Source organism: Chondrus crispus, genomic scaffold (genome assembly GCF_000350225.1).
Source record: "Chondrus crispus Stackhouse genomic scaffold, scaffold_447, whole genome shotgun sequence".
In the NCBI taxonomy this organism is placed as follows: Eukaryota; Rhodophyta; class Florideophyceae; order Gigartinales; family Gigartinaceae; genus Chondrus; species Chondrus crispus.
Genome location: NW_005179351.1, coordinates 23,542 through 46,697, shown reverse-complemented (window position 1 = coordinate 46,697; position 23,156 = coordinate 23,542). Strand labels below are relative to the sequence as shown.

The following is a 23,156-nucleotide window of genomic DNA, read 5'->3' as shown; positions in this document are numbered from 1 at the left end:
ACTTCACACTGCCCTCCCGGACCACCAAATCGTTGAGAAAGAGAACTAAACGAAAAGTGTTAGTTTATTTGCTCGGATCTGCTCTTTTCCCTGCCCGATAACATACTTCTAACTGAAAACGGCTTGTGAGCAACCACAGTTGAGCTGCCTTGAAAGATACATTGAGCAGAACACCACCGACCCTTTGTTCACTCATTTTGCACACACCTGCCCTTTTCTTGCCCGCCCAAAGTAATCGCTCCAAAGTAATCGCTTGTTGTTGCTACTCTGCTTCCCCGTACTTCTGCTGCCGAGAAAACACATTCATAGAAAACGCTGCAGCACGTCCATTGCTCTACTCGCAAATATCTTGCCATTTCACCTTGCTTCGTTCAAAGTTTTTGCTCCCAATTCGCACATCACTTCAATACGAGTTACTGTGAAGAAATCTTTATTGCGAGACAAAAAGTCCATTCGCCCTTGCGTGAATTGTTGCATCGTTATCTCGCATCTATCCGAGGCTTCTACTTCTATTGCGTAGTCGCTTTGGCACTGAGACTTTCACAGAGTTTGCTCCTTTTTTCAGATTCTAGAACACATCTATGACGGACTTTAACGATCTTGCGTCCCTATTTGATCAGCCGCTTGAAACATGTGTTCTCGATTCGCCATCCGTCCTTGATACTCATAATTCCGAAAGAGGGGAGCTGCTCTCGTTCTCTCCGATTTTTTCTCCCCCAGATGCATCGCAAAACAAAATCCCGGAATCAGAAATCACTTTAACACCACCGCGGATGGAAAGAGCCCTTCCAAACGCAACAAGCTTGCCGCCGAGCTCTACATTTTTATGTCTTCCCCATTTCTCACCTGTGTTACCGAATGATGAATGCGGTATGCAACATGGAAACGAAAACGTTCAGGCTTTGCTTCACCCATCCCAGGCTGGAATACACAATGTAACTGGAGACACAAACCAAGGTGAGATGCAAAACATACAAAACACGGCTGCTCCGGTGCAACAACCTGGGGGTTTCCTGAAATCTTCTATTACATGCATAAGAGAACCTTCAGAAATGGGCAAACCCAGCAATCGCTCATCAATTATCCGGGAACCACAGCCTCAGAAAGTATCGAAACGTCCTCAGCTGGAGATAGTGGCATCCCATTGTTTGTTAGCAATGACTGAAACGAATGCCAAAAAGCTTATTTGTGCCTGCCTTCAACTGCTGTCAGAGGAAGATCTATTTAGAACGGTAGAGGTCATGACTTCTATGGTCGACGATGAACATATGGAAAAGCTATGGAGTCAAGCCTCAGCAAGGCGAAGTAGTTATAGAACCCCTTCGCAACCCCTCGAGACCCCATTGAAAGCACAGGGAGCTGCTGAAGCGGGAGCTTTTTATCAAGTGTCGCCTATCGTCAGCAATGAACTTGTAGGAAATGTGGAATCTACACCAGTTGGTTCGGAGTGCAAGGATTTCGGAAGATCTTATCCAGTTTCTACGCAGGCTCCCAATTTCGCGAAAGCCCCACTACAGTGTTACCCAAGCATTGCAGTGAGCCGAGAGGGGGGCAGAATGAAGGAAACTGCGGAGAGACTGGATTTGAATGATACGGAAACGGAACGACCAGCCAACGGTTACGATTCGAATATTCTCCCAGCCGTTACTGTTGACCAACTGATAGCGTCAACGCCTCTGTCATCGCAGGAGTTAAATGCAATTCCTTTTCGAGTACATAAAGGAACTCAGAAGCAGGGGACCAAAAACAGTGCCAAGAGAAGCTCGAGGAATACAGCCGGACCGACGAGGAAAGGACGGAAGGGAGCGCAAAAGCAAGAATCCGCATCACCAAAACCGTCCCCCCCACCAACGGTATATTTCAATGACACTCCACCTCAACAGGATTCTCGAATCAATCCTCTGAGACTGGCAGTGAAGAGAAAGCTCTCATGTATCGGACCAAATGCATGTGCTCCGAGCGCCAAGCGGATTGCAATAGTTCCGGAATCTCTTCCACATCCTCCTCGGCCGATGTCAGAGGCGGCAAAGTTAATTGCCAAGAAGCATGAGGATGTGAGAAGAAGGAATATGGAGAAAAGGCTTAGGAGTGTTCCGAACCTGCAAGAAAGCTCCACATCTCCTAACGCTGCTCCGAGTTCGGCTCCGAGCCGATTTTGTCATCTATGCACAAGGGCGGGGACTACTAGAGAGCTTCTCGTCTGCAGCAACGTCAAGCGTGGATCGTGCCGAAAGGTCATCTGCCACCGCTGCATACGAGAACACAAGTGGGATATGGCAAAGCTTCAAGCTGATTCAAGTTGGACCTGTACGCATTGCAGGAAGGTAGGACCTTAAACACGATTCAAACGATTCTTCCAATGAGTCAAAACCCTGCCGAGAATTGAAACTAACGACATCCTCTGAAATTCTTCCACATCTCGCTTCCTCTCAAATACAGGAATGCCCAAAGAAAGCGCAATGCCACACCTACAAGCGGGTGAATCAGCATCGACGGCTGGATGGTCACAACGCTAAAGAGTAGCGGTGTTGTGGGCAAACACAGGCCCAAATTCTTTCAAGGTTTTTGCTCTTGTCTAGCTAGTGCGAGACAGGGTCTGTGCGAGACAGGGTCTACCCGTTACAATCCATGGCTAGTCGTTCATACAATCGCTTCATGACTGGAGCAAAGACTCCCAAGCTATTACAAACCTACAGATAGATTTCTCAACATACTAAATATTTACTTCCAACTAGGCCGATCGGCATCCTGCAAAGGAGCTGGAGATGTGTTTTGCTCGCACGCTCTCAATGTGCGGCTTTTAGCCCTGATCTTCACATCGATATGGGAGGGAAGACGCCCAACCTGACGTGAATGGTCTGGGATAGTTCAAAGGAAACAATAAGTACTCTAGAGTGATGCAAGCCTTTTAGACTTGTATTTGCAGTTCATTTACAAAACACGCACGATTAACCTAGTATCGCAGCTCCTTACCCTTTCTACGCATGAACGCATCTAAGGTGTTCCAAAACTGAAACTGAGCCTGACCATCGGTGTGGCGTTGACTTCGAGATAACTTCACAGTCTTGATCGCCCAAGAATCGACGTTTCCGGTCGGTGCATCGTCATCGTAGTGAAAATAGAATCCTTGTACCTTTCTAAAGAGCTTCTGTACGCCACCTTTGTAGATTTCCCACCTCTTAAATTGCCATTCTTGACCAGAGCACACAACAGCCACGACACGCTCCCACTCGCTAGCCACTAAACGACTGGTATTTGCGACGATGTCGTATTTGGCACGGGAGCAATTTCCACCAGGTGTACGATACACATCCAACCGGCTAGCACCAATAGAGCTGATTTTGTTCCTCTTGAGTTCCTCGGCGGACAAAAACCGTCCGTGCTGCAAAAACTCAGCAATATTGCCCGCACAGATCAATGTCGTGCTTTGCGGGACGATGATGATCGGGACGAGTTCTTTGGGGTCAATGCGTTGTCGCTTTGTACTCGGCGTTCCTGAAGACGAGGTGCGGCGGGAGTCAGGCTTTTCGCGTTTCTTTTCCAAAGGCGGACCGTTGGATGCATTCGACGGTTTCGCCTTGAAAGACCCGCTCATGTCAATTCCAAGCTCGTGAAATTCAGAACCCAGGTTCTCCCTCCAGAAGCGGTCTTCATTGCTCGTATATCGATCTCCCCTTGGATCATATGTAGTTGACGGTTTTGAGCCATTCGCTCGCCCGTTCGCCTTGCCGCTCTTCGCCTTCGAAACGTGTTGCGAGAGCTTCTCGCGCAATGTGGAAAAGTCCCATTCCGCTACCATGAGAACTGAATCCAGTGCTCTCTGGTCTCTATGTCGTTTGCGTTGAGACGCATAGAAAGAGGCGTCCTTATCGGTCTCCGAAGTTTCTTTGTGACTGTCGTGATCGTCGCGCGATTTGCTGGGGTCAGTCGAAGAAAGATGTGCAGCAGTGGTTTGCTTTTCAGCTTTCAACTTTGCAGACGCATTTGAGGGCTTCGAAACAATACTTGCGCAGGTTGGTATTTCTCCCTTCAAGTAGGCGAGTAAATCCTTCTTGTCCAAGGGCGTCATATGAGCAACCCCTTCTTTGCGACAGGCCTCAACATAATCGTTGTACGGCAAATCGCGATATTTGTACTGGAAGAAGATAGCTTCGAGGAGATAAGCATCACCTCGGCCACGCATGGAATGGAAATCAGTCGCGGAAGAGCGGTCATGGCGGATGTCTGCGCCAATGCGCACGGAGGTGTCATCAATATCCACTGGTTGCCCAGAGCTAATGGCTCTTCGAAGTTCCTCAAGAGCGCTTGCCATTTTCGCGCGGATGATGGCACCGGTCCCTCGTGACCCGCGCCGAGTATCAAAGTTGTGCGCTGAGCCCTGGCGAAGCGGTGCACCTTCTGTGAGAAATATACCCCGTGCTTGGAAAGACTCGTGGAATGTGCCTTGCTGGGTGCTTAGACGCGCTGCCTGGTCGGGGAAGTGATGGCTCTGACCCGCGGCCGACTACGTAGTCACGTGAATGAGACACGGGTCGAGAGGCTGCGGTACAGCCCAGACCGCACACTGGTGCATGGGTGTCGAAGAAGACCCAACTCGTATTACTTTCCGTGCTTTGAAAGTGTTTTCCTGGGTCAGGCACAAATCCGCCTCACAACAGGAATAAATTACAAATTACAAATTACGCAATTCTAAAATTGAAGACTGTTGAAAAGTAAAATAAAGAGAATTTTTCTTACGTACCCCTTTTATTTTGGAATTTTCCTTACATGCCCCTTTCTATGAGCCACTTTTCTTAGGAGCGCCAGATTGAATACGTGAGGAGGTGAAGAGGGCGTCGCAAAAATGAGTTTGATCAAAGGGAGCACGCTCCCTGATAAGCACAGCATCTTAATGGCATCCTTGGCCATGTGCGCCACCGTGGGCCGATCTCACAAGGTAAAAAAGTCAGATTCTGGGCGCCTGTGTATACAGTGCCCCTCCAGGAGTGCTCATACATCGTGAACGCCCAACCAGACCAAAGGGCAAACAACGGCTTGTGGAGAGTGGGGTCGCAGCGCCTCAACGAAAGTTGCGTTGCTCTGCATATGGTCAAGTTGGGGGCTACACTACGACTTGCGAAGCCCCAGCACTGTGTACCTCTACCGGAAAGTCGTTCGGGAGTGAGGTGAAGAAAGGGGTATGTAAGAAAAATTCCAAAATAAAAGGGGTACGTAAGAAAAATTCTCTAAAATATATTGAGAGCTTGAGCAACCCTTTCCTTGATACTGTGCTGGAGCGAGCAATGGCACATGCTGCAATCTCAGGGTAAATTTAGACAGACTGCATGCAGAAAGAGGCTATGAAACGTCTCTCACAAGTTTCCTTTCCGGGCAGGGCTGCTGTGAATAGTTGCATTGGTTGCTCTGCAGAGTTTTTCTCTTTTCAACAAACAAAGACGCAGTAAATTCTTTTTGTAACTGAAACTCCCCATCATTAGTTTAAAGAACAGTTCTTTTCAACGTGCCAGCACCAGAGAAATTCTTTCTTTTCTCACCTTTGATAATCTCATTCGCATAGAATAAGAAGACAGAGTATATGCGTTCTAGTTCAATTGAAGGACGCGCAGAAGAAGTAACTTTCTCCCTGCTCGTCTATATCCTCAGTCATCGGGCGACTCCGAAAAAGACACAAGCACTTTTGTGTGTGCGCAAATCCATCAATTTTGGTTGAGTAGGAGGGTTTTGTGCCTACACAAACCGCCAGTTTGATCGTCGTACGGCTGCCAATGTAATTGTTTGCGCACAGGCACAAACACACAACCGCACCTACCTCTCCCATCAAGTGTAGTATGTGCGCAGGGGTTCTGAGACCTGTACTGAGGGTGCATTTGCATTGTGCATATCTCAGACTTCTTTATGTTATATGCATTTCCGTGGCAGCCCACAAAATACGACACACATATTTTCTACTACTGCACACACTTTATGTTTTTCGGAGTCGCCCATTATCCCATTCATCATATACGTGCATCTATACAACCTTAAAAATAACAGCTTCTCCGAATAAAGCATAAAGCAATGCCTTGAACCCTGTACTCAAGTGTGCAGAAAACAGTGATCGTTTACTTTTCTGTGAGCGACATGCAGAGTTGGCTTGTTTTGAATCTATAGTCTGTCATTCAGGGACTTGTATTGGTCTCAAAATTCAATGTTCTTTCATTCAGATGATAAATATCGTGCCCATTTGCTGACAATTTGTTAGTAGATGCGGATTTGGATTCATTTCATCCTACGGCACAGCCATTCGTATATTTTTGGTTTTTGGTTTTTGAGATCATTTCTGCAGCCGGATCTTTCAACAATCCCACCCTGATTGTAGTCACTGTTGTTTTCTTCAAAAACCCAACAGCGAACGCCATTCTTGGTCACTTTTTACAAACGACCAGACCACGCTTTCCATTGCAAATTATTCACAATGCTTCTTTGAATCAAGCATCAAGAACAACTACCTTGAGGAAACAAACTCTTCCTATATCGGTTTCTATTCCTTATCTTCAAGGGTGTAAAAGTCGTTCTGCATAGATGCATATTACCCTGATATTATTTCTTTTGTCCCAAATCTATTTCTTTTTCGGAGAATCGCAATCTGTCTTACCCATACCTCTCAATGGCGCCTTGAACGGGACCACGATCGGTGCAGAGACAGGCATTTTCTTAAATTTCTCGAAAAAGGACTTCACAGATCCTCCCATCGGAACCGGAGGGCAGAGGTTTTTTGAACTGACTATTCCAAGCGAGAGTGGACAAACGGACCTACAAATTTCGACATGCATCGGGTCAGATTTTGACACATACATTGCTCTCCTGGATGGAAACCCGATCAATAATTCAGATATATCTGTTGTTGCGGAGAGTGGAAATGATCTTTCTTGTAAAACTGGACGCTCCAAAGGCTTTCTATCAACCAAAGTAAATTCGGGAACGTACTTCATCGCGATAACCGGCAGCAGTGCAAATGAAGGCGTTTTCAATATCTCTATATTAGGCTCCAAGGCAACGCCAATTCCCGTTCCCTGGGGTCTCGATCGTATTGATCAGCGTAAGTTACCGTTGAACGGTCGATATGAGGTTCAGAAATCAGGAGAAGATGTTTGGGTATACCTTATCGACTCTGGAATTCGAGCATCACACGAAGAATTTGAAGGTCGGGCCGAGGAAGGATACGACTTTGTTAACCTCAAGAAAGACTCAGCATTTGATTGCACTGGGCATGGCACTCACATAGCAGGGATTATTGCAGGAAAAACTTTTGGGGTATCTCGAATGTCTCGGATTGCTGCAGTAAGGGTGTTCGGTTGTGATAATCAAGCTAAGTCATCGGCGTTAATAGACGCAATCGGATGGATCCTGGTAGATTCGAAAATCAGGGGAAGGGAGAATATTATCGTCACCCTGATGGTAAGTACAAGTAACAAAGAGTCAACGATCTTGGGAACCACAATAAGAGGCTTAAGTAGAGCCGGAATTCCAGTTATAGTTCCTGCTGGAAATAATGCCGGCGATGCATGTGATTTCTATCCCGGAAGCATACACGAGTTCCTCACTGTTGGTTCAACTGACCCAAGCGATGATCTCAGTTCATTTTCAAACGCCGGAAATTGTACAAGCATATATGGTCCTGGTGCATCTATCACAAGTAGTTGGCACACGAGTGATAATGCGTGGAGAAACATGAGCGGAACTGCTCAAGCCGCGGCTCATGTGGTTGGTATAGTGGCAAACTTTGTCTCCCTGAACAACAATGTCAAAGCAGGAGTCGTCAAAAACGTTGTAGAGTCAATTGGTTCTCCAAATATTGTCGGAGATGTCCCTTCAAACGAGACAACAAAATTTGGGTATGTGAGATCCGTTCCACAATTCACAGGAATCCCACCTTCGAGAGCAGAGGTATATTTATTCGCAGTTCTGGGTGTTCCATCTAGGCTTTGTGGACAAGGCTCTCGAGATGTGTCATCGCTACGCAAGTCCATCTCAGAACTGCTCTCCGTGAAGATGTCAAAGGTGACTGCTGAATGCACATCTAGTCGCAAAAAAGTGCGCCAAAGAGAGAGAGAAAATGTCCAGGTGCGAATCGAGCTCCCGGAGCGATTGGCAGCAGCGACATTCAATATCTTGGAAAATGCTTTAGTTGTCAAAAAGAAAAGGACGGAAGACATGCTAGGATATTCAGTTGATGTTGTCAAACTACCGTGGGCAGTTGATTCAACTCCCATAGTGTATTGGGGTGCGCCCTCTTTTGCAACGACTGAATCAAATTCGTTTAGCGCTGGGGCTATAGCTGGTGCTGTTGTCGGTGCGTGTTGTCTAGTGGCGATAATAGCAACTGTTGGATGGATTATTAATCTGAAAATGAGAGGGGTCGATGCCATTGAGTCTATGGAGGGCTCAGCTGATTTTGAGAAAGACCCTGTTCATTTTGATGACTATAAAGACACTGACGACACGAATGATGCCCCGCGGTCTTTCCGAAACGTTGTTAAAGCCATGAAAAGGCTGAGCAGAGGAGGTTCGTTTTATAGAAACAACCAAGGAGAACATGAAGGAATGAACAAGATGGGCAGCTTTATCGGAAGTCAGCATTCTTCGGCACCAAAAGATATGGTTCGCCTAGACTCAGTCGGAGGAGAAGCGTTTGCGAGACTGGGCAATTTCTCTAGAGGAGAATCCAGTGCTGGAAAGGGTGTGTTGGAAAGCAGTTCGAGCAGAAGTCTTGCATTGTCTTTTCGGGGGCTCAACAATTTAGTTCTCAAACGAGGTCAGAGAGACTTGGATACAGATGGTAGCCTTGAACCAAGTATGAGCTTATCAGATAGTTCATTGATGATGCGAAGTTTCGGGGGGGAAGCTTTCGCAAAGATTGGCCGCGGAAGTAGCAGAGATTTGGGAATGGATCCCATTGTTGATGGCACGGGAAATGCTTCAACACCCTCTCCTGAACCACAGCGCGAGGCTTCTGTAGGCCCTGGGGCTGTTGGGACAATTGGCCCAAACTCTGATGATGAATCTCAAAGAACAGTGAGCTTCTTTGGAGGTACTACGCTGAATACCCGTTTAAGTTTGGGAAAATAAAAAGCTAGACATATCTTTACATGTTGCGGCTCTATTTTTCAACAAGAGCCAGGTCGTTTACTTTCAGCTTTTACGCTGTTGCTAAAAATTGATGTTTGGGGTCTGCGACAACAGAAGGCGGGTATACAGCTTGGCTCAAGAGAGGGTATCTACGCTCAAATCTTCGTCCTCTTTCAATTCCTACTCGCCGTTTTCAAAAAAGTTTGACATAGACTGGACATCGATGACCCCGTGCATATTATTTTCCGCACTTCCTGCAAGTGGTTCTAGATGGTCCTCCGAGACTGTTTATACGGTACAGCTCATCATGATTGAGCCTCCATACGAACTTAGATAGTGAGGTTTGAATATTTCAGCTCTTTTTAGAGCTCACACTTTATCTACTGCAGTATTGAAAGCAAGGCTATTTGGGCCAAGCCAAGCGAGACTAAAGGGAACTACCGGTTGCAAAAGATATAGGCATGAGCGAGCAGAAAAGCTTGAGTGAGGCAGGGTAATCTTTCGTGTACAAGACAAATAAACATAGAGGCGGAGTTTCGAAAACGGTACTACAGTAGAACTTGTGTTAACCTAAGTTTAGCGTGATAGAACAGAATAACGCCTTTATGCGAAGACAACTAGGCTGCATGTCCTATCGAGGGGCAGCACCAATAAGCCGAAACAGTGTCCCACACAATTGTGCTGCTCGTTAGTGTTCAGTTGTGCTGCATTGGATGCCTTCCGAGACGGAGACGATGTTTCTCGGGCTCCACTACTCTATTCTACAAAACCATGGACCTCCGCAGTAGGTGAGTTGCACCCGTTCGGTTTTCCCAGGATCGCAATCGAAATGGTCACAAATGGTAGAACGAATCAGTTCGAAGAACTTGATTCGGAAAACATCAGAGACGAAAAGCATTGTGGCAAATCCATTTTGATTTGTTCTTAGAGTGGAACAACCACATAATTTAATACGAAATGCAAAGGTGGAGCCGGGTAAACCGGGTACTACGAGATGCCACATGAAGCGTTGGTGCCGTTGGTACCAGGATGAATGGGGTAGTGAGCCCAGGTAGTGTACAGTATTCTAGAGTGCCGAGACACAAGCAAGTGGGCGTGTGCAGTGTGGGGTGAACATAGATAACGGGAGGCATACTCCGCCGTAGGGTTACAGTGCTGTACAGTAAGGGTACCTCCAAGGTACAGCACAGGGCAGACCGGATGGAATAGTGGATATTTGGAACGGGGTTGTTGTGTTCAGTACAGCATTTCACACCCACACCGAGCAGCCGTTGACGCTTTCCTGGTGAGTGTTTCTAGATGGGAGACGCTCCCCGAGAGAAATGAATTGTTAACGTGATGGGTGACGTCAACTAAATTGTTGAACGTTTAAAGTTGGTTATTACAGTACAGTATTGGGAGTGAAGTAGCCGGGGCAATTCAAATCTTTGAAAGAGATGACAAACAGGAGGTTTAAGTCGAAGAAATAGTGCTGATTGTTTCGATAGGTGGACGTTCGAAGGGAGCTTGGATCTGTCCGTGGTAGTTAAAGGGCCGGGGTTGTTGCTCTCTTCTCTTCTTCGCGCTACCCTTCGAAGGGTAGGCTGTAGCTCATCGATTAGGCACGGCTGAGTCGATTGTCACAGATTGCCTGGATGGGATGAAAAGGGGGTGAATTCAAGTAAATTTTCAAAGAATGCAAGAAAAAGGAGATTGGAAAATCATCTCATACCGGCAGCCGCTCCCTGTGTTTTAAAGGTTCGCACCCAGTTTTCAGACGCGCAGGTCATGACTCAGAGAACGTCAGTCGCTGCCAGTTACCCACGCTAATTTCTCGTACGTAAAAATCTCATGTTTTGATATGGAAGGGAAAGCATTTTGCTGATCATGTTTTGCGAAAAATGTGGCAAGTGCTCTCCTATGCCCTCAGTACACGGCGATTCCACCCGATTCCATCGGATTTTCGGAAATTAATATATATCGACCTCGCTCTCTCTTCCGTCACGTTCAATATACAACAAGAGAATATGGAAGATTAAAAAATGATCTTTCGCAACATGACGATTTCTCCATGGCACAGTAAAGGTACTTTGGCCCAGATACAGAGAGCTGACAGTTTTTTAGTCGGGATCGACGTGCACGGACCTGCTCCTGATCCAGTTTCCATGTCACGTCATACCGACTTTACACTTTAGTCCATGGAAGAGAAGATATTTGACTCCCGTTTGGAGGGAGGGTGGAACGCATCCCACTCTACACTACTTGTACGTACTGTAGCCCGAGAATGCCCTCCCCGTCTCACCGTCTGCCTCGATTGCCTGCTGCCTTCAGAGGGCCGTCATTCTGCTGCGCACTGTTCTGTACATGCTTGAATATGCCGTACGTGTCTGATCAGTACAAAGCCACCGGTTCTCCTCGCGATCAGCTCGCTTCACAATCGGGCAACTCGATGCCGCTCTTCCTTGTCCACGTTCTGTTTTGCGGCAGCGCTCCTCCACAACTACCACCTTGTTTTAGGTTCATCATCAACTATGATGAATGTTTGTAGTACCACATTCCGCACAGGTGTTGCCCTCTGCAGTACGTATAATGAGCCTGCCTTGGAAGGGGCTCTCCTACTCTTCCGTGGCTCCAAATCATCATTTTGCGTTGCAGCAGCGATGGGCTGGGGTTTATCTGAACTCCTAATAGCGTAACAGTATTGCTACATTATTGCTTGTAGTAACACTCCGACTCTTTTAAGTTAGGGATGCACTGCAGCAGAAGAGGTGTACGCTTTCGCGGTCTGTCTCAATTACCTCTTTCTCCTTCTATGTTTTCTACAGAAAGACATGTCGTTCAATATTTCTCGGAGAACATCTCTACTCGTGGAGGAGGAGTAAAAGCAGAGATATCAAGAGCAGCTGTCTGAACATCTCGTTAAAAAGTGCAACGGTGACGAAAATGTGCCTGTAGAAGCGGAACTTGTCGCCATGTTGCAGAAAACGCCGTGAGGACAGAAGTTGTGTGTGGGGTACCTTCGATGCACCTTCAGTAGTGCTTGTCGCAGCAGTGAGTGACATGCCAGCAGGAAAAGATTGGTGCAAAACAAGCGAATTCAAATTTGCGAACAAGCCGTTGTGGAGCACACTGCCGTTATCGACGGTGCATGGAGTGTTGGGGTTGTTTTCTATCGGAAGGCGACATGCAGTCTGACTCAGCTCAAGTGGATGTGGGAGCAGGCGCACGGAGGAGGAAAATCCAACCGCGAGGTCTTTTCCTCCCTCCCGCGCCAAGAAGGCGCTGGGATGGCGGCGGGTGGGGGGTGGTGACAAAGCGCGAGGGGACACATGATGCGGAAACACCGGGGGGTGCGTGCGTGGCAGGGACAAGGGGCAGCGGAGAGCCCAATGACTCCGTTCCATGCTAGGTGCTGCGCAGGGAGCGGAGGGGAGTGCAGGGTGGCGTCATAAGAGTAGCGAGATCAGTTATCGTGACACGGCGCGGCGTCACGTCAGGTCGCGCCTTTGTTATGAGCCAACCAGCGCCGGGGCGCGGACACGGCCTGGCAGTGCCCGAGCCTGCATTACTGTACACTAGACCTATACCACCTCTGCATTCGCATCAAATTCACGTCCGTATGCCACCTCTCCCAACCCCGCCAATTCAATCCCGCTCCACCTCCGCACCCCCCCCCCGATCAAACCCTCGCCATCAAAACACCCCCCACCCCACCCCCTTCCTCTGGCCCGGGTCACACACACCACGCCCCACATCATGATACGCCGCAACCCGCTTACCCCACGAATCCCCTCCCCGCTTCCCACCAACAAACACCCCTGCAAATATATCCCCCCTTCCACCCCGGTCCCCACCTCACTTCCATCACTACCTTCACGTCCGTCTCGGACTCCCTCCCTCCCCCGCCCGCGCATAATGACCACCTGCACATCTTCATCGCAGACCCCGTGGCAACCGCGCTCGCTCCCCGCCCCGGCATGGCGGCCGCCAGCAGACGCGCCCAGCACCTCGACCGTCACGGACAGCGGCGCGTCGGCGTCGCCGTGCTCCTCCCCGCGCGACTCGGACAGCGACCTGTCGCCGCGCTCGTCGCCGCCCCCGCGCTCGGAGTGGCCGACCGATGAGTTCGGCGACGATTACGAGCTCGCCTCCCCGTTCGACCGCAAGACCCTGTCCGTCGCCTTGCGCGCGCTCCCGCGATGCGCCGTCGTCAACTTTTCGAAGAACGGCGACAACCTGCGCTGGGCCCCGTGCGCCACGCAGAACGCCAGCGGTGTCGCCGCGCGCGTGCACAACTTTGAGGACGCCTTCTCGCTGGAGGAATTCTCGTCTCGCGCTTTGCCCGTCGTTTGGCATGCGCGCGGGGGCAATCCCAGGCTCAGCAGCTCGGGGAAGGAGGGGGAGGAGGCTAGGGATGAGAAAGAGAATCAGAGGACGAGGACTAAGAGTTCACTCAGTGCTACTCAGAAAAGCCTCGTTCAGACTCCGGGCATGAAGAGAACAATGGTAATTGCTCACGAGTTCCGAAGGCCGAGCTTCTGGACGCTGCTGGCACATAGCAACAAGATTCAAAAGACCGGGGCACAACGGCTTGCGGAGAGGGAAATGCAAGAGGAGCAGAAGGCTGCTCAGGCCAAAAAGACTACTTCTTGGAGTACCAGGATTCGATCAGTTTTAAGGAGAAGTCAAGCGAGTAAGAAGGGAGAGGGCAAGAGAAAGAACCACTCGTTATTTAGACGAATCGTGGAAAAAGGGGGTACTAAGGATGTTAAACATCCTGAGCCTAAGCCTAAGCCTAAGGAAGAGGCAACAAAGCTTCTACATGTGGAAGAAAAGCGGCACGCGGATCGCAAAGTGTTGAGGACAGGGCGAGAGAGAAGAGAAAACGTAGGTTCTATTCGAATGAAGAAGCGGGCGGTTGGCAGACTGTCAACAGATGTTCCCAAACGGGGTACTGGACACCGCAGAGCGAGAAGTTCAATGGGCCCTTCGAAAAAGACAGACGAGCTCGGGAAGCCATCGTCTTCTCAAGACGACCAATATGTTACCTTCATGACATCTGCTTTGTGCTAAAGGAAGCGACGTAGTAGGTCTGGATGTCCATTTCCGTGGAAGACGGATGTGTGTGCTGTCAAGGGTTGTACGTGTAGACAGGAGAGCAGACGATGGTACAATTGTGCGTCGCGTTAAGAGCGGGCAAGACTGCAACCGATGATAGAGTAAAGAAGCATAAGCTATTGCAAGGTTTACTGCTTGTATCAGTGTTAGATTCGGATCGTTTTCACAGCCAGCGTCGGCGCGCGTTGGTCGATATGTCGTTTTGTGTGACTCTTCCTTGCGCCTATCAAGGAATTCGAGCTTTCGGAAGAGACTGCGCCTACGGGGACGACTACGACGTCGACTACGACGGCAGGTAGTGGAAGATGATTCTGGCGCAGACAAGTTGGCGTCGATGGTGTTGATTGTCGAAACACATCATTTGTCTTCTTTCTTCCCAGACGCATGCTGAGCGCGAACCAATACTGGTGTGAACGATATGATGCTCGAAAGTAGGCAAAGGCTCAAGACCGTCTCGCACTGCCAGTGGAGAAGGCACCATTGGCTTAGGACAGCGGTCGACTCTTTATTCGTCCAGCGCTTTCCGCTCTGGCCTAAGGTGCTGAGCAGGGTTGTAACCTGACGCGATAGGCCAACGCTGCTGACGAGACGCGCAGAAAGCGAACGTCAGTGAAAATTATGAAAAATATAGATATGCAGTGTCGCTGGTTGTGGGCCATGTGCCGCAAACCCGAATCCTCCCAAGCACGAGGGTGCTCTCAAGACTGTCAACATTTGCAGCTGCAAGCATCTGCGGCAGCTCCTACGGTGTCGATGATTGACGTCTACGCAATTCGACGCTACAAAGCGTAAGCGGGCAGAGGGTGCAGGCCATTAACAGTTATCGACAAGGCGCTAGTGAGATTTCATTGCGCATGACGCGCGTTTGCTTTTGCTCTTGGTGACTGTCCTCGCGGGTCCGCACTGCATGCAACACAGTGCTAGTTGGGGCGTGAGGACCTGAGTAATATATGATATACGGGTTTCTCCTGACGCGACCGGCCGAGATTTATAGGAAATATTGTACTCGCCGGACCGATGCTTTGATATCAACCCTGTCATCATGGACAGACCGTTGAAACTTTTGTTCTCGCAACGCTTTGTGTCGCGTGCAAACCTGCTCCGTTCCTATTTCAGAAACGCTACGGTTAGAGCAACGGAAAAAAAACGTGCATCTCGCACGCGGTGAGAGTCGATGGGCTAGCTACACATTCTCATACTGTGTAAGTCTCTAACTGCCTTGGAGAGTACATGCTTGTCACGTTTATCGATAGATGTATGTTTGAAGAAAAAAACAGCCCAAGCTCAACTTTTCAGAAAAACCAATATAGCAAAAAGTGCCTAGAAATCAGAGCCAACTGCGACTTTGGAAAGATTGCAGGTAGCGGGTGTAGAAGAATGTTGCCCTCCCAGCTTGTCGCAATCTGAGGTCTCGAGATGAGCTCCGTGTTGCCTGTACCGTGCAAATGTTGCGCAGTTGCCTTTTTCTGGAACTCATATACTTTAAAACCAGGCTGCACCGTCGAAAACTCAACAATCCACCCTTCAAGAATCTCGGAGTCGAAGGGAGCTGAGTAAGCAGCCGACACGGGCTCCGAGTAGGGCGACTCTAACGCTACTTGGTGCCTCATACGGCTCTGAGCTGACACACGGCACGAAGCCGTCCTGACAAAGCCGTTGATTTGAAGTGCATGATCAGTCGGGCTGGCAGTCTACAGTACAGCAAGCATCCGCGTGGTTGAATTGAGGGCCCTTCGCTTAAGAGTGTATTTTTGTTTTCTTCAGCCGGGCCACACTGCAGACATCAACACGGCGCTCGTGTGTGCACCGTGGCCCTGCAAAAACAACTTACTGGCATGCATCGCCCCCCCTCATGGCCCAGCGTGAACAGATGGTTTGAATATTTCACAACTTAAACATTTGATTGCAATTCAAGTCTTCGGCACCTCGCGACGAAAATCTCGACAGCTGTCGTGACGTTGCTTTTGCTCCTAACGGGAGTCCACAGTAACGGGATGGCCGGTCTCTTTTCTGGATATACCCTGCGGAGTAATCAGCTTGTATCTTTTGGATCATCCTCGCGGCTCAGGGATGTGCCCTAAGCCCTCGTGGGGCTCGCTCTCGAGCCCTGCGTTTTTTAGAACGGGACAATCGTGCGTGCCAGCATTCAGTCAGCGGTACAATGTTGCGCCTCGTCTGATAGAATGCCATGCATGAAAACCATCGCATTAATCCAATGGTCCAGTGTGTCAGCTAGGAAACAGGCGGGAGTGAGGACGTCCTTCTGTGCATGGCACCCCGGCGACGAGAGCGTTCGCAATTTTTTTCGCCTGTTGCATAGCTGGAGATCAAATGTTGCCATCGACCTTGCTGCAGTGTCGCTCTGGGCAGGGCCTGGCGCATCTGCCTGGGTGAAAGTAGAAAAGCCAATAATCGCCAGGCTACTCACCCATCCCTAGTTTCGCGCACGACGCTGCTCGCTGCTTTCCGCACACGACGTAGAAAATTCAAAAGTTGGCGTGGCTGGCTCCCGGTTTGGCACTGTTTTTGACTCAATACGGTAGAATTGTTTCGTGGCGCCCACTCCTCTGGCTGGTGTCTGTCACGCTCGCTGCCTGTCTTTGCCAGAAATGCTCTTGACTGGTAGGGTGTGGAATGGCCCTGTAACCGCTAGAAGGGGACTCGTTTCACCTTCATGCCTCACCTGCGATCAGAGTTTTGTGCAGATACATATTTGAACAAATAGTGACCTGACCTGCCAGTCTACTAGAAAACTTTCTACTCCCGCATCTAGTCACCCGGAAATGCCTTGCGCAGGAGTTTCCACCGTTATTTCCATACCTCTCGTGCTTCACGCTTCTGTTTCAACAATCGCGGATCTCTTCGCAGTTGAGAAGAGAGCCGCAGAAAAATTCACAGATTTCGCAGTTTATAGAATGAATATATCAGCCAAACTTAGAGGATCCGCATCTCTGGTTTTGAGCCATCACACCATGCTTTGATGCGATGGTGGCATGGAAACACAAAACCGGGCAATGACGTGGGAACAGCGGTTCTCGTGATCTCGGACATGGTAGAGTCAATGGCCAGCTCGGCCCAAGCGATGCATCATCTTCGTACGTGTGGCTCGATCGTGCCTTCACAATAAGACTTGGGGCCATACAGATGGCGCATACAGTATCACGACTCTGCAGCCCTCCTTCTCTCCACTACATTTTGACTTCTACGGTTTAGAAATCTCTGCTGATGCGGAGCACTAGAGCATTTCTGAAACCAAGTTAGTCTACAGTATCTACATATACACTTTGCATCTCTTACGTGAGGCGATGCGGGGACTCAGGCATGGCACTGGGAATATGACACTAGGAACGCCCAGTGCCGCGACACGAAGAGTTCTTGGTATTGTTGATGCAAGCCACGAAGCACTCGCCAGTTAAAAATTGTTGGTTTGTGTAGAGATCTGGTAGTGCTGATCGAAGTGCATCGACAGGCACACTCCCAAGTCCGTTGTTAATAGAACCAAACAAAACACGGCACAGTGCACCGCTCCTATGGCAGAATCACTCTTTCAAAAATGAATTCTTCTCACCGCCAGCTCTAACGACAAAGCCTTCTTTCTCGAACTCCATGAGAACGACAGCGTGTCAACCGGCAGAGAAGGCGAGTTTTTATCGAAACTTTGTTTCGTTCCAAAATTCCTGGTGTGAAGAACGCCTGACACACCGGTTATTGTACCGGTCGAGTTTCCGGGGGAGGCTATCCCGGAGTCGCTTCGCGCGTTCCTTGGACTGTGGATGCGTGGAAAGAAACGGTCCAATCTTATCCGCGAGCAGCGAACCACTCCTCTCGTTCTGTATCTCTCCGAGTCGTCTAAAAACATCGGGTGCGACTCGCGGATCATAGCAAGCCTCTGCGCACAGCGTGAGGCCGACTTCATCGGCCTCATACTCGAGCTTCCTCCCATAGGGGAGCGACACGAAGAAATTAACGAGCACGGACGGAAACCAGCGCATATCAAACACCTGATTAAGGATGATGAGCAGCGGCATGAGCAGGCGCTGCAGATGCATCGACTCGGCGCCGTGGCGGTTCAGCGCGTGTGCGATCTCATGCGCGAGCACGACGGCGAGGTCATCGTCCGTGGGAAGAATACGGAGCAAGCCCGTGGTGATGAGCATCCTGCCGCCGGGCACGCAGAGGGCGTTGGGCTCGGGGACGTCGACGACGGCGACCTGCCAGTCAAAGCCGTCCGTGAGCGCGGGGTCGAGCGCGCGGGCGGTTGTGGCGATGCGGGACACGACGCTGCGCACGCGGCGCGAGGCGGGGAGCCGCGGGTGCAGCACGCGGCCGTCGAACTGGTGCAGCAGCTCGCGGAAGGCGTGCTCGCCCATGGCGAGCTCCTGGGCGCGCGAGATGCCCAGGATGCGTCGGCGGCCCGTGAACGGGGCGTAGTCGAGGTTTGCGTACAGGTAGGCGGCGACGGCCGCCGCGGAGAAGAAGGCGACGTACGGGGTGTGCGGGCTGGAGCTGTGGTTGGGGCCGCCGCCAAAGTGTTTGTAGCCGTCGCGGGAGAGACGGAGCGTGCGCGGTGGCGGCGCGGCGGGCTTGGCACGCGATGGCCAGGAGGACTGCGATAGGATGGTGGCGTCGGTTGAGAGGCGCGAGCGGAGGGATGAGGCGAGGGAGAGGGGCTCGGGTTTGGTGCGCGGGTTATTTTGGACGCGGGAACGGAGGAGGCGTAGTTGGGCTTGCCATGCGCTCACGCTGGAGTCGGAGGTGGTAAGGGAGGCGCGTGGAAGAGTGTGAGGGATTGGACGCAGAAGAATGGGGGGCCATTTCGCTCGCCGGCTAGAGGATCGCAAGCGGATCAACAATGGTTGCATGTTGCAAACGAGGATGATGACATTGTCTTGTGATGGGGGGGGGGGGGGGGGGAAGGGAGGGTAGTGGGCCTCTTCTGATAGATCGGTTTGCTCGCGCCGCTACACGTGTACTTGAGGCAAGACGCATTTCGGCAAATGAGACTGCACGTGACAGCAATGCAACAAATGCATTGGCGTGGTTTGAGCTCAAAGTGAGGTACAGTGGTACCTTCTATATATCGCACCCCAGTGTCACAACGCTTCAAAGTGCGATATATCCGATAGTGCGATGTAGCAAATACTCTCGAAAAAGATTTTTTTGTTATGTTGAGGCAATGAAGTGGAACTGGGCAGAACTACTCAGCCGCCGTCGCCATAAGCCAAAGTTGGAGGTACTGTGCGGGTCGCATGTACAGTACGGCCTCTACTAGGGGCTTCTAGAGCGACACGTGTGTAATGTCATACACGTGGCTGATTTCGTGTCAAGCCCGAAACAGTGCGATATATCCGGTAATGCGCTATTCAAAAGTGCGATATAGAGCTACCCCCCCTGTAAACCGAAACAACACAAGCACACTTTGTCTCGTCCTACAATGGGACACCTCTTTGCGGATTTGTAGTGACAAGACGCCATGATGTCCCTCAGATGTCATTCCTCATCCGAAAAGAAGCATATGCGGTGTATGCGAACGAGCAAGTGCGTCCAGAGGCAAGGAGTAAGCAAAGCCCACGGCCAGCCTCCCGACTGCACTCAAAAGTGTGTGTCTAACGCGCTTACAGACTGCCCGCCCGCCATCCAACAACAAAAAAAACAAAGAACAAAAACAGCTTTATGTCTATTGGACCGTTAGTCCTCATATGAGGACAAGAGTTGTTTTATTTTTTCTAAACAACGCAAGGCGCGATTTAACTTCTGTTTTTTTTTTGCAACTAGAAGTCCATCGCAACAGGTAAAACATTTGCTCATCAATTTTAGCGAAAACCAATTTTTTATTGCACATAAAGCTGTTCAAAAGAAAAAGCCGTCTCACAGTGCGCATCTTTCTGTAAGCTAATTTGATACCAGTAGCATAGAAACATTGCGTTGAGTGCTTTCTGTTCGGTTCTAACTTTAGAAAAACTTTGAAAAGAGTCAACCTACCAAAGAAAAATAGAAACTGTGGACATCAAAGTTGAAAAGAAATAAAATTCGCAGATTTTTTATGTTATGATAACGTAGATTAGAATCTACGACATGCCCCTTCGCACCTACATTTACAATTTGAAGTCCTCATTCGCGTTATCCTGCCTAACAAACAGCGCGCCACAGGTGGACTTAATCTCCGCGGCTCGGCTCGCATCGCCGTACTTGTTCTCCGCAGCGGCGTACGCATTCCAAGTTTTGACGTTGCTAGGGTTGACACGGACGCCCGCCGCGAAGAGGTCCCTCGCCTCGCCGATGTTGCCCTCCTCCGCCTCCATTTTCGCCCAGATCACGTACAAGGTCGCGGCGCCGGACAAGGGCGACGTCGACTCCACGCCGTCAGCTAGCAGCCGCTTAGCCACTTCGCGGTTGCCCCGTGCCTTCTCCACGAGCGCTAGACTCTGCCAGGTCTCTGCGCGGCGCCGGTCCACCTCCAGTCCTTTGCGGAGCAGCTTGCGGGCTTGGTCAAACTCTCCATGCTGCTCTTCCAGGGATGCCCAGGACTGCAGTAGCATCGCCATGTCCGCCTGCTTGAGTTTCGCTTCTTGCATCGCGTATTCAAACAGTCGGCGCGCTTCCTCGAGATTGCCATTCTTATTCCCCTCCAACAGCGCCCACGCCTGGTAACTCAGTGCGTGGCCAGGCTCTACTTCAATCGCTCGCTTCCAGTGCTTGATTGCTGCCTTGTGATCATGTCGGTGCTCGGATTCCAGCACCCCGAGCGTGTGCCACGGGGATGGGTCGTCCGGGCGTACCTCAATTGCCTTTTGGAAAAGCTGCTGCGCTTTCTCAAGGGATCCCGCCGTCATTTCCAGACACCCCCAAGCGTGCCATGCGGGCGCAAAGTAAGGATCCGCGGTCACTGCCCTTTCGAACAGGTCCCTGCTTCGGCTTATGTTTCCAAGCTCCTTGTTCTCCATCATCGCCCACGAAGCCAGCAATGACGCATTGCTCGCGTCGTTCTCGTTGCCCTTTTTGAAAAGCTCGCTCGCTCGCTCGTAGTTGCACCGGCGCGCTTCTAGCAGAGCCCAGCTGTGCCATGCCGATCCATGTGTCGGATCCGTGGTTGACGATTTCGCAAACAGCTCGCGAGCCTTCTCAATATTCCCTCGTCGTTCCTCCAGAAGCCCCCAGGCCGACCACAAAGGGCCGGATGTGGGGACGAGGTTGGTACCTCGACGGAATATTTGACTCGCGTATTCCGCACGTCCCCGCTCAAGCTCCTCGACCCGACCCCACGCCTGGAAGATGAACGGGGATCGCACAAGGTCGCGCTCGGCTCGTTTCGACGCTTGCTCGAAGATGTCGCAAGCCTCCGCGATGTTGCCCTCGCTCTTTTCCAGCAGGCCCCAGCTCATCCACGCCGACATGTAATCCGAGTTGGCGCAAGTGGCGAGGCGAAAGCGCTCACGGGCGGCGTCTATGTCGCCGGCGCTCCGCTCGTCCTGGCCCCACCAGTGCAGCAGCTTAGGCTTGGCGGACTGCGCCACGCGCTGCAGCCCTGTTCTGTACACTTCGCGCGCGCTGACGATGCCCTTGACGCGCAGCTGCTGCGAGGCCAGGAGGCGCCAGCCGGTGGCGCAGTCCGGCTCGATTTGAGATGCTCGTGTCAGCAGGGTGACAGAGTCATCAAGCTGGCCGTTACGGGCGGCGAGAATGGCGCGCTCTCGCAACGCGTCGGCGAGGAGGTGTGGGGTGAGAGCCACGTTGGTATTGTTATTGATGTTATTCTGAAATCTGGAGGGCTTGGGATTGGCAGTAGCTCGAGAGGCAGAGGTGCCTCCTCCGGAAGGCATCATTTTTTGCGTTTGCGACGGTGCCAGGGTCGGGGCGGTGCCCTTGGGGCCTGCGTTTGCGACTCTGTCGATGAGCATCTCTGCGCGGTCCAAGTCGCCAGCGAGGGCTTCAATCTTGCCCCAGGCGAGGAAGAGGCGGGCATCATGCGGGTCGATGGCGATGGCATTCTGGAAGGCCGTGCGAGCCTTTTCAAAGTTGCGGTCGCGTCCCTCGAGTTCGCCGATAGCGCGCCAAATAGCCGAGTCGTGCTCCGTGATGGCCTTGGCCTCCTCGAGGATCTCTCGAGCAGCGGTGAGGTTGCCCAGGCGGGCCTCCATCAAGGCCCAGGCGTGGAGCGACTTGACGGTCTTCCCTTTGCGGGTGGGCTTGCGCTTGGGCGGGGAGACGGGAGCGGATGTGTTGTACGGGGAGGAGTTGCCAGACTGCAAGGCTTCAGCGTCTGCGGCCTGGCGATAGTAGGCCCTAGCCTTTTCGTGGTCGCGGGCGTCGGTCTCGAGCTTGGCCATGGCGCGCAAGATATTGTCGTCTGGGGCGGCCCCCACCGGCTTGAGGACGGCGCGAGCCGCGGCGAGCCCACTGCGGCGCTCCTCCAGTTTGGCGAGGTGCAGGCGCAGCGACACGTCCTTGGGGCAGGCCAGGACGGCCTCGTACAGCAAGTCGACCATGTGGGGCACGGAGGTGGTGCACTTGTCCTCGTACTTGACGAGCATGCGCCATGCCTTGGAGCTGGTGCGATCCTTGGAGACGGCAACCCTCCAGACGTCGCGCGCGACCTGTGGGGCGCTCTCCTTGCTCTCCAGGGCGGCCCAGGCCCTCCACAGGGCGGGGTGGTTTGGAAAAAGAGTGGTGCCCGTCTCGTAGGCTCTCCTAGCGTCCTCCTTGTTACCGAGCCTCCTCAGTAAGTCTGCAAGGGCGGCGAACAGGGGCGCGTACGGGTCTGCGCGGACGCCCTCTCTAAAGACGTCGAGGGCCTTCTTGACGTCGCCGTCCCTGAGATACATGACGCCCCAGGCCTCGTACAGGCCGCCCCTGCGGCCGGCCGGGACGTGGGCCACGGCCTCCTCGAGGACGGCGAGCGCTGCGGCGCGGTCGTTCTGCACGAGGGCGAGGTGCTTTGCAAGGGCGTGCCA

The 23,156-nt window shown here is 51.4% G+C and overlaps 3 protein-coding genes; 1 reads left to right on the top strand and 2 right to left on the bottom strand.

Annotated features, from left to right (window-relative positions):
• Positions 1-2,889: 2,889 nt before the first annotated feature.
• Positions 2,890-4,312, bottom strand: CHC_T00000104001 (hypothetical protein). XM_005718956.1 is given in 2 exon segments: positions 2,890-2,953; positions 2,954-4,312. The coding sequence occupies 1 exon segment, from the start codon at positions 4,310-4,312 to the stop codon at positions 2,954-2,956; it is 1,359 nt and encodes a 452-aa protein (XP_005719013.1). The 3' UTR covers positions 2,890-2,953.
• A 10-nt stretch (positions 4,313-4,322) lies between these two features.
• On the top strand, positions 4,323-4,484 carry CHC_T00000103001 (hypothetical protein). The gene has a single exon (XM_005718955.1). It carries the CDS (start codon positions 4,323-4,325, stop codon positions 4,482-4,484), a length of 162 nt encoding a protein of 53 aa, XP_005719012.1.
• Positions 4,485-20,218: 15,734 nt separating this feature from the next.
• Positions 20,219-22,736, bottom strand: CHC_T00008518001 (TPR repeat-containing protein). XM_005718954.1 is given in 2 exon segments: positions 20,219-20,300; positions 20,301-22,736. 1 exon segment carries the CDS (start codon positions 22,734-22,736, stop codon positions 20,301-20,303), a length of 2,436 nt encoding a protein of 811 aa, XP_005719011.1. The 3' UTR covers positions 20,219-20,300.
• Between the last annotated feature and the right edge of the window lie 420 nt (positions 22,737-23,156).